The sequence below is a fragment of the Cajanus cajan genome, chromosome 6, assembly GCF_000230855.2.
Source record: "Cajanus cajan strain Asha chromosome 6, NIPB_CcT2T_4, whole genome shotgun sequence".
In the NCBI taxonomy this organism is placed as follows: domain Eukaryota; kingdom Viridiplantae; phylum Streptophyta; class Magnoliopsida; order Fabales; family Fabaceae; genus Cajanus; species Cajanus cajan.
The window spans coordinates 13,359,567-13,370,965 of record NC_138522.1 but is presented as its reverse complement, the minus strand read 5'-3'; the positions used below and the strand labels follow the sequence as shown (position 1 = coordinate 13,370,965).

The 11,399-nt window shown below is 32.6% G+C and overlaps 1 protein-coding gene across 1 annotated transcript; it reads right to left on the bottom strand.

Annotated features, from left to right (window-relative positions):
• Nucleotides 1–1,162: 1,162 nt before the first annotated feature.
• On the bottom strand, nt 1,163–9,812 carry LOC109794213 (uncharacterized). The gene is made up of 7 exons (XM_083076770.1): nt 9,665–9,812; nt 9,457–9,529; nt 9,129–9,281; nt 2,614–9,001; nt 2,430–2,534; nt 2,219–2,264; nt 1,163–1,972 (listed from the first exon to the last, which is right to left on the bottom strand). Exons 4-7 carry the CDS (start codon nt 2,767–2,769, stop codon nt 1,953–1,955), a joined length of 327 nt encoding a protein of 108 aa, XP_082932896.1. The 5' UTR covers nt 2,770–9,001; nt 9,129–9,281; nt 9,457–9,529; nt 9,665–9,812; the 3' UTR covers nt 1,163–1,952.
• Between the last annotated feature and the right edge of the window lie 1,587 nt (nt 9,813–11,399).

The window sequence follows — 11,399 nt, the reverse complement described above, 5'->3', positions numbered from 1 at the left end:
CTTGATGGTGGATTCAGCTTCATGTTTCCATGTGAGATAGTTGTCTTTAGTAAAACGATAGGGAATAAGGGTGGAGAAATGTTGAACAAGAAATTTTTTAGCAGAAGCCATGGTCACGTTAGTGCTTTTAATACCATATTAAGGAAAAGAGAGAAGATGAAGAAACTGAAAAATACTTTTATTGTTGAATCTAAAATCTGCTTACACAAAGGAAAAAGAATAACCTATATATATAATACTAAGTCCCCAAAATCCTAACAAAATTATGATTTTGGTCCTTATTCTTATTAACCTTTTTATGAGTTTTGTATAAGTAGATGGACATAAAACCAAACAACAAACACTCACTACTAGAATTTTCTTTATTACTTGAGGATTTTCTTGCAAATTTTTCTCAAAAATTCGCAGGAAACAAGTTACCTGCAAACTTTTCTGCAAATTAAAATTTGCAGGTAAAACCTTCGTGGATAACTCATTTTCCACGGATTTAAAAATTCGTAAGAAATTTCTTGCGAATAATTTTTGCATGAAAATAATAAATTTTTGCAGGAAATTTTGGCAAGGAAAATTATATTTTAAATATTTCCTGCGGATTTTGCTGCAAAAAAATCCGCAGGTAATCTTTCCTAAGAAAAAAATTGCAAGAAAATGTGTAGGTACTTTTCTACATACCTAAAATTTGCAGCAAAGTTTGCTGAAAATTTCAAAACCGCAAGAAAAGTCGTAGAAAACTTACCTGCCAGTTTTCAAAATGGCAAGAAATTGTTACGGAACTGAAAATTTGCAGGAAAATTTCCTGCAAATTTTGCTGCAAATTTATTCCGCAGGAAATTTTTGCAATATAAGAAATCATATTTTCCGCAGGAATTGCGAGTTGTAACCACCGTCTGAAATTTCGTGCTCCTGCCTATTAGTCCCCATAAAAATATTATTCCCCGTCTTAATTATTCGCTTGGAAGCATCTCTTGTTCTGTTTTAAGTCATCTTTTTGCAATTGCTTTCAATTTTATGCTAGCTTCTTACTTTGCTTTTTTGTTTCGGTAACTAGATTTTACATTAATTCTTGACTATTTAAACTATCACTGATAATGGTATTAAATTATCCTTTCACCAAATCAATGTAGTTATCAGACAAGTGAAGATATTCAATATTTAAGAAGTCAATAATATAGTCTCGAGCAAGGCTTAAAGAAAAAAATTGGTTGCCAAAGTTTGTGGGCCAAAATGGATCAATCTTAATCTGAGGAATTGTATCCCAGTTATGTTAGGAAATTATGTAGAATAAATGCTTCAGTTCTGTATGATTGAGGCTTGATTGTGAAGTTTCATACCTCAAGTTTATAGGCAGGCATTCTTTGGTTAAGGTTAAAAAGAGACAAAATAGTGTTTGCACTAGTTGTAAGTTTAAAGTTCAAAGGTTAATCTAATGACTCTAAACAACAACCAAAAGAAAAAAGTTCAAGATACAAGTTCTGCATAACTGTGCAGAAACATTAACTAAGTCCATATTGTCTTTAAAAAAAAATACTAATTATGCAATCAGCTATATTATAAAATGTAGAAGGTTAATTTTTCTATGATTTGATTTACCTATTAAAGTGGCTAATTTGATAATGTTAAAACACTATAAATATTAATTCTAAAAGCTAAATTAAACATTACTTGGTGAAAAAATGCAAATTAAACATAAAGATGAATTTATAGTATATAATGTGGAGTACCGAAGCATGAAAATGAAAGAGAATACAAAGGTTGAACTAAAGTCGTAATTGTTACTTTTGAATAAGAACAAGAGTCCAAGAAATTAAACATAAGAATGAATTTATAGTATATAATGTGGAGGCAAATGAAGTGATTAGCCTATGTAAAAGTGGACCTTAATGGAGATCAAGAACAAACAAATGAGACCAAAGTAAAGGAGAGAATGAACGAGAATGGAAGCACCACTTGTCTCAAAGTTTCCACCAGGCACCTGAAAAAGCAAGCCAGACATCAAGAGCAAGTATAGGATCACAACCACAACCACTGCCCCACAGTTCATGGTATTTTGAGTTTTAACTGTTGAGAAGATTTATTTAAAATAAATGATATACCATATGCATGATAGTAAAGTCAATTTCTATCTACAATCAACCATAACTTGTACCTACAATTAATCATGCCTTGCATAAAAGTCCATGTACTAAAAAATAAATGATATAGCGTATGCATGATATACCATGAACTAGAGTCAACTTGTATCTACAATCCACCATAACTTGTACCTATAACCATCAATAACAAATAGATAAAAATGATAAAATAGATAAAAATGATAGTACTGGAAGGATAATTAATAAATCACTATTTGACAGTGAAGTTATCTCTTAGAATATACAACAAAGAATTTAATTTGCAGATGAGATAAAAATCAGTGATTGAAAACTTACATAAGCAAATTCTGCATGAGGACCCACCCAACTATGATCCTTTTTCTGATGTGTCCGAAAATAAAATTCACTCAATGATGGATCCTTTCCTAACTTTGCCTCCTTCTGTAATTGACAAAAAAAAGCTTTTATTATTATTTTGGAATATAAATTATTTTAAAAAATATCAATAAATTAATAATACCATTCTCTTCCAATGCACTCTATGAGGAATTGATCCACCGGTGTGAAGAGATGCACCATCTATAGATTCACGATTTCTTTTATTTATTTCAGACCTGTTCTTGAAACTTAAGGACTCCCAATGTGCCTTTAATTGTGCCCACACATTATCTCCCATCCAATTAATAAATCTACGAGAAAGACATTAGATACACATAATACCGTGTTACACCACCCAGGTAAAAGGAAGAAAAAAAAATCTGAAGTCCATAATGAGATTATACAAATCAGTCATGCATATTTTCCATCTTGATGACTTAAGAAAGTAGTTCTATACAGGTTGTTAAAAATTGTTTACTATGAAGTAAGAATCCAAATTATATATCATCTATTTTATCAAAATGAACTCCTAACATTTTGTGACTTTCATCCATAAGAACAAAAATTAAACCATGAAAATCTCTCTTTTAAGCATTGTGATAGATACCCTATTATAACAATAGTCTATGTGAGGAGAAAGGAAAGTGATTAAGGACCCACATGAGCAACACAGGTGAGGTACAATGGATATGCATAAGGGGATTCTCTTTTTACTATCTAGGCACATTTATGTTTCTTTCTTATTCAATTTTTTTGATCTCTGGATTATGTCTCTATTTTCCTGCATTACTTGATAAATTTCATCACTAAACAGTGTCACTCACCTATGTAATGTATTTGTGTGGATAAAAATGGTTCAACATATGCAATAGTAGACACAAAAATTGCACCCTTCTCTGTTTTCTCCAATAAAGAGCATGATGGAATCCTACCTTCCATGGATGATTTCGGCTCCTTGAAGAGAGACTCCTTGCCCAAAGATCTAGGCTCACCAAAGGATTTAGAAAAGGGACGTTTAAGGTGGAAGATGGATTTTGGCGTGAATAGGTGAAGGTGGGGAAAAATGTATGGTTGCTCAAGGTTGGCTCACTCCAAGTGTAGGTGGAGGCCACTCTAGGTTTCCTACTCTCCAAGGGTGGAGATAGGAGGGGGTTAGACGAATCCAACCTAGTGACTAAGGAAGAGATGTTGAGGCATAAAATGCTCACTCAAAATCTATATAATCCAAAGTATTTACAAGGTGTGGGGTGTTGGGTATTTATAGGAGGGGGGGCATCTAGGGTTGCATTTGGAGTAGGCAAATGCATTCCAAATAAAATGAAAATGAACCCTAGATGCAACTTGGTGGCCAAGGATGGAATCTTTAGGTTTAGATTGGCTATATCTAGGTGTATGATAAGACCATGCAACCTTTGCCCTCCACTTGGGCCTAAGCCTTTCTAACACCAAAAATAGACCCAATAAGCACCAAAAATGCGTCACCCTCTAATTAACACCCTAGCCCAAAATTAAAAACCCTAATCATCTAGAGCACCCCATAATACAAGGGTAAAATGGGAAATACAAAAGAAAATAAATTCTAAGTCCTATATACCCCAAAATACAAGGGTAAAATTGGAAATACAAGTAAAATAATTTCTATGACTAAAATACCCCAAAGTACAAGGGTAAATTTGGAATCAAAGATAAGGGCAAAATAAGAATAAAATAAATGCTATGCTAATAAGAACTTAGGAGCTAAGGTCCAAAAGTGGCCTCACTAACCCATTCCTCTTGCCTCCTTTAATATATCACCTCTTGGTCTTCTCGGCCTTAGTGTTATTCCATCATTCCCTCCCTCTTGAAAAGGATTTGACCTCAAATCAAGAGGTTCCTCATGGTGGGCATCATGACCAACAAAAACATAAAAATAAGCATTAGAGGTAATAGTATATGATAGAAATGGAAAGTGTATCCTAAGAGGAGTTCTACTAAAAATGCTAAAAAGATTGTCTAAATTAAAAGGACTAGACTCTCTAATGTTAAGGATAGGATCCTCCCCATGATGAAGTCTAGGTGTATAACGAAAACCTAAAAATTTAAAAAGACTAAAACTATAGCACATTAAAGCACTAGTCCTAAGAACTAAAATATCTTGTTGGAGGTGCCCAATGTAATGACCTAGGTATGTATTGGAAAATAAAGAAAACTTAACTAAAAAATTACCTAAACAACTTTGTATTGCATAATTTGTTAGATACATATGAGAAAAAGGTGTTAAGAGGAGTTTAGAAAACTCATATAATCTAAGTTTGTCTTGTAGGGAAGTAACCAAGTTAAGTTCAAATGTGTTTGAACTTCCCTCAAGATCAAAATTAGAAAATAGGACACCATGAGATGTATCCAACAAATCATACAAATCTAAGGTTGGGTGCTTTATGAAGGGAACTAAAGTGGAAAAAGTCTTAAAGAAGGAAGACTTATCTTCCTTGGGCACCACCAAGGAAGTAGCACAAGAAGTGGGACTAAGTGAAGTCCACTTCTTTTTCACTAAATCTTGAAGTTGAGATTCTTTTTCTTTAAAAAGGATTTGTTTTTGAATCTCTACTTCATGATTAGTGGCAACGTGAGAGAAAGAGTTAAGGTCTTGATGAATAAAGAAAATCTTTTTTAAATCATTTTCAATGGGAAAGTGACTCTCTTTAAGCATAAGCCCTTTGGAGGAGACATTATCCTCCTTACTCTTCTCTAAGAGTGTTGGTTGTGTTTCATTTTCTAACCACTCTTGAACTTTCTCTATACTTTTCTTCATTTTTTCTTTCTTTTCTCTTTTCTTTTCTTTTTCTTTTCTTCTAAGTTCTTCCTCTCTTTTTGTATTTTCTTCCTCATGCATACTCTTAGGGATTCTAACCTCTTTGGAATTTTGATACCTAGTTGAGACAACCCTAGGTTTGGATCCATTAGTTTCTCTCCTCTCAACTAATTTTGCAAGTAACCTTTTTATTTCCGCATTATTTTTTTCAAACTCTTTTTCTTTTCTTCTCAATTCTTCCTCTCTTTTTATATTTTCCTCTTCTTTTCTTCTTAGGTACTCTTTGAGTTGCCTAAGTTCATCCCTAACACTAGACTTAGAACTACAAGAATTATGACCTTGGACACTAGAATGATCACTCATCTTTGATCAAGAAAAGGTTTTCACAATTTTTTTTTTTCAAAAAGGTTTGAAAAAGGTTTTCACAAAGAGTGAGTGATAAAAGGGTTTTCACAAAAGGTTTTCAAAGTGCAAGATAGGTAGGAAAAGGCCTAAGTGTACAAAGTGAACTTTCAAAGGGAGGTGGACTACTAGGAATCACTTAAAAACCAAGCCTTATCAAGTAAAAATCACTAAGCCCTTTCCACTTTTCTCACAAAACAAGTTGGCACAACAATAAGGTGTGTGTGTGCACGTTACCCCTAGTAGGCAAAAGCCTTCTAAATGTAAATTGGAGCAAAGATAAAAATCCTAAACAATTATACTACCAAAAGCTTTAAAACATGCAAAAGGAAAACACTTAAAGCATAGTCTAGTCGAAGTCCTAGGTGAAGGTTTTCAAATCACCTTCAACTACACGAAGCTAAACCAAAATGAAGAGGTTTAAGAATGGACAATTTACAAACAAAAATAAAGAAAGAAGGCCCAAATAAAAGTGGCCCAAAAGAAATCAAGCAAAAATATGAAAAGACAAAATTTTAGGTCTTCAACTCCTCCACTTGGGTTCCTTCACAAAGAGAAAACTTGTTAGTCCTCTCCAAGTGTTTAATCACTCTTTTTGTGTGGTTGAAATCCCTCCAAAGGCTAGGTTTGGATTCGGTTCACTCCTCCACTCAAATCCACCAAAAGTTTGCTAGTTTGCTAGATAGGTTCTTCACCTACATTCAAAATGAAACCAACCCAAAGAGCAAGAGTCCAAGGAATAAAAACTGAAAAAGCACAATTAGGAAAAGCTAAACTCAGAGAGAATTGATTGAGACAAAACAAAAGAGGCCAAAGAAAAGACAAACTAAAATTAAGACACACTTAAAAAGGAAGCACACAAAAGAGTAATCCTAGAATGGCACTAGAATGGGTTAGTGTTTAGTCCACTTGCTTAAGTCCTTTAAGTGTTTCAGTCCAGCCACTCTTAAGGTCTCAAAATAGGTTCAATAAGGTCAATAAGGTCTTAAGTCCAACTCCCAAATGCATAGGTAAAAGTCCAAGTCCACAAGTCTAGCAACAAGTCCTTTTTTGGTCAATTTTTTTTTGTTGTTCTTTCTTTTCTTCCTTTTCTTTCATGTCAATTTTTTTTTATTATTCCTTGGGTCCAATCTTTTTTTTAAATGTTCAGCCCATTTGTTGCTTAGGTTTTGCACTTGTGGGTGGAAAAATTAGGTCAAATTTAGGAGAAAGAGAAAGGAGACAAGTGGCAAGTTCTTAGAGGGTTTTAGAGAATCTTTTTAGTGGAATTGGTCTTGTACTATTTAGGACAAGTTGTTTTGTACTAAATTTCCAGCACACCTCTTAGATTCTTTTAGGGTTATTAAGCATCAAATAAAGACCATAGCAAGTGGAATGCAAGGGAAAAGTGGGCAGCAAGTTAGATGCATGTGCAAGGAAGCATTTCACACATGGAAACTCAAAAATACAAAGAACATGCTAGGACTAAGTAGCATGCATGAATGACTCCTAGAAAGCTTCTATATGTCACGCCCACTATCATATATTTTTGATTCATGCATGTTTGGCATACATACATGGAATTTTTTTGACAAAATATAGGAAACAAAACTTTGACAAAACTTAAAAGATTCAAAAATTAAAAAGCATATTCATATGAGACTCAAACCTAAAAATGAAAAAGCATGGCAACACCTAATAATGGAAACCTAAAATGACAAGGAACGCTCACAAGGAACAAGGTGTGAACCCAAAACTATTCGGCCACACAAGAGAAGACAAGGAGAAGAAAATGACTGAATAGAAAAAAGACAACCAAGAAGACAAGAAAGACAAGATATTACCCTTGATGAACCTTGGCTCTAGATACCACTTGATGGAATCCTCCCTTCCATGGATGATTTCGGCTCCTTGAAGAGAGACTCTTTGCCCAAAGATCTAGGCTCACCAAAGGATTTAGAAAAGGGACGTTTAAGGTGGAAGATGGATTTTGGCGTGAATAGGTGAAGGTGGGGAAAAATGTATGGTTGCTCAAGGTTGGCTCACTCCAAGTGTAGGTGGAGGCCACTCTAGGTTTCCTACTCTCCAAGGGTGGAGATAGGAGGGGGTTAGACGAATCCAACCTAGTGACTAAGGAAGAGATGTTGAGGCATAAAATGCTCACTCAAAATCTATATAATCCAAAGTATTTACAAGGTGTGGGGTGTTGGGTATTTATAGGAGGGGAGGCATCTAGGGTTGCATTTGGAGTAGGCAAATGCATTCCAAATAAAATGAAAATGAACCCTAGATGCAACTTGGTGGCCAATGATGGAATCTTTAGGTTTAGATTGGCTATATCTAGGTGCATGATAAGACCATGCAACCTTTGCCCTCCACTTGGGCCTAAGCCTTTCTAACACCAAAAATAGACCCAATAAGCACCAAAAATGCGTCACCCTCTAATTAACACCCTAGCCCAAAATTAAAAACCCTAATCATCTAGAGCACCCCATAATACAAGGGTAAAATGGGAAATACAAAAGAAAATAAATTCTAAGTCCTAAATACCCCAAAATACAAGGGTAAAATTGGAAATACAAGTAAAATAATTTCTATGACTAAAATACCCCAAAGTACAAGGGTAAATTTGGAATCAAAAATAAGGGCAAAATAGGAATAAAGTAAATGCTATGCTAATAAGAACTTAGGAGCTAAGGTCCAAAAGTGGCCTCACTAACCCATTCCTCTTGCCTCCTTTAATATATCACCTCTTGGTCTTCTCGGCCTTAGTGTTATTCCATCAGAGCAGTGCAAGTGTGTCAACACTAGATGTTTGTAATTAGACCAAGCTTCTTTAAAATATAAATTAAACCAATATTAGCCAGATAATCTTAATTATATGTGCAGTATTATATATCTAATTGCTTTCAGGTTTTTTGCCTATTCAAGCAAGGTATAATTTATTCCAATTGTTGGTATGAGCAATGCTAAACCACACAAATCAGAATGCTCCCCTTTCCCTATGATTAGTAAAAGGAATTCTAGAGATCTAGAATGCACAATTGCGTATATGGGCAAAGATTAGATATGCAGGTAAAGATATAAGCAGAAAAAAAAGATATCCATGTGCATAGAAAAATCTTCATCATATGACCAAAGAAAAAAAAAGTTCTGTGAATAACGTATACATATAAAAATAATAAAAGTTATTAGTGAATAACATATACATATATATATACCAGGAATAACGTATACATATATATATACCAGGAGTTGTTCTAATTTGTACAGAGCTACTTCCTGGCATCACTGCACATATAAATGATTCTGCGTCACTCTTAATCTTCGCCAAGTCTTTCTTCCCACCATAGAATTCCTGGAGAAAATAAATAAAAAGGGGTAGAATTTTAATATATATTTCCTTCAATGCAAGGATAAATAAAATAATATATACCAATTTGTCACATTATAGTTTACTGTCAATTTTTTAAATATATAATGACCTCCGTTAGTAATGTCTGAGCCCCAACAAATTTGTTATCCCAGCTGAATTCAGACACCGCATGACTCCAACCTTGGTTGCCAATGATGTAGCTCAAGTACTTGCTTTCTCCACTCGCCTTATATAGCCAAGAAGCAGCCCATAACAATTCATCCTATTTTGTACAGAATACGAATCACGACATTAATTCTACACATATGATACATTAATTTGATACTAACGAAAAAGATTTAGCAGCTTTCTCACCTAATTCTACACAGAGATAGCTTTTTTTACAGGACCTAGTTAACCTTGTCTAAATTTCTCACCTAATCCAACCAACATCTTACCTTCAGCCAACTGCTTTTACATTTTTCAGATTACAAGCATTGTCTTCTATCTCATTGAGTTGGTACTTCAAATCTACATGCAAAAGCACACAAAAAATGAAGTGTTGTGCGGTGAGAAAAATTAGGAAAAGGAGAGAAAACGAAAACCCTAACATATGCGGGACGAGAAAAGGAGAGAAATGTTGAGAGAAGTGTTACAGTGACTTACTTGAGAAAAAGTGTGCGGTGTGCGGTGTGCGGTGTGCGGAGGTTTACGGAGGTGACTTAGTTATGCGGTGTTACGATGATGAGGAAATCAAAAGATAGTGCGTTTACGTTTACGGAGGTGATGAGGTGTCACTATCTCAAGTAGTACAGTGAAGGAAGAAGGAAATGTGTATTCAAAAATATCTTCAGTTTTTAAATTAATAAAAATAATCATAAATAAGAAAATTTGCAGGAAATACTACTCACAAAAAATAAATAAATTACTTGCGAATTTATATTTAAAACAAAATTTGTAGGAAAATAAAAAAATTCCTGCAAATTTTTTTAGAAATTTTTATTTGTAACAAAAAATTCATATAATTAATATTTTGTAGTAAAATTTGTAAGACTTTTCTGCAAATTTAAAATTACAAAAATATTTGCAATAATTTATTGGAGATTTATATTTGCAAGAATTTTTGCAACAATTTCTTACAAATATTTTTTCGCATGAAAATCCTTAGGTAAATGGCATATTTCTAGTAGTGACTTTGGTATATTTATATTTACTTACAACCGTGATATTTTTACAACTATATTGTTTTAATTAACCTTAAATAATAAAAACAGAAAGAAAAATTTAACCCTCAATCTTATCAGAGAAGTTGAGATATGAATAACCTAATAAATTAGGGGTGCAACAGAATATAATTAATGTGAGTTTGTAAATTTTGCTGTTTTGTTAGTGAACAAATGGAGAGATTAAAGGAAGATATAGAATGTGGTCCATTATTTTCTATAAGGTACAGCATGAAATATATACAGAGGACCACTCAGCCAATTAATTTTCTTTAATAGAGGTATGCACTCGTCTGCACGCCAACAAAGCGCATGCAAACTCAACTACAAAAACTTTCTTGGGATTCATTTTTTTTATACAAGAATGTTATACATCAAGGTTAATTAATACATATGTCTATGCATTGATAGTATGAAATTATTTACTTTAAATTTAAATTTATTTTTAATTATTATTCAAAAATCTCATATTATAGACATTTGTATGTTTATTAATTTAATTATCTTCATCTTCTTATAATAATAATAGGAAATTTGTTTGTAGTTCGAACAAAAGCATTGAGAGGTATTAGTCATTTCACCACACTCATGATTTTAATTTTGTTTTTTTTTTCTTTTTCTATTTTTTATTCAAAGAAATCGTACTTGTATATTTTAAAATATTTAATGTCTCTTTATAAGAAAAAATCGAGTGTTTTTAACTTTCAAGTCTTTTTTACAGAAAATTACTCCATCTTGTACTGTATTTATATATTTACAGAGAAATATTTTTACGTTCTTCTCAAGGAAAAGAAAAAGTTATGTGTTAAAGAATAAATGTTAACTTATATTAACATAATTTTTTTTTCTGACAGAAGTTAAATTGTTATTACAAGCATTATAGATATTTATATATAAATAATATGATTATATGATACATATCATGTAAAAAATAGTTTACTAATATTATAAAAATCTGTATTATCAGTATATTAAATATTTGTGTAATGCATTATATATACGGTTCGGTGAATATATATATATATATATATATATATATATATATATATATATATATATATATTTATTTATAATTTTTATATCAACTTAAATTTTTGTTCAATAAAAAATAAATCAAAATTATTACTATAATGTTGTATCTATTAAATATTGACTAGGATTTTAGTTGACAGTTAACG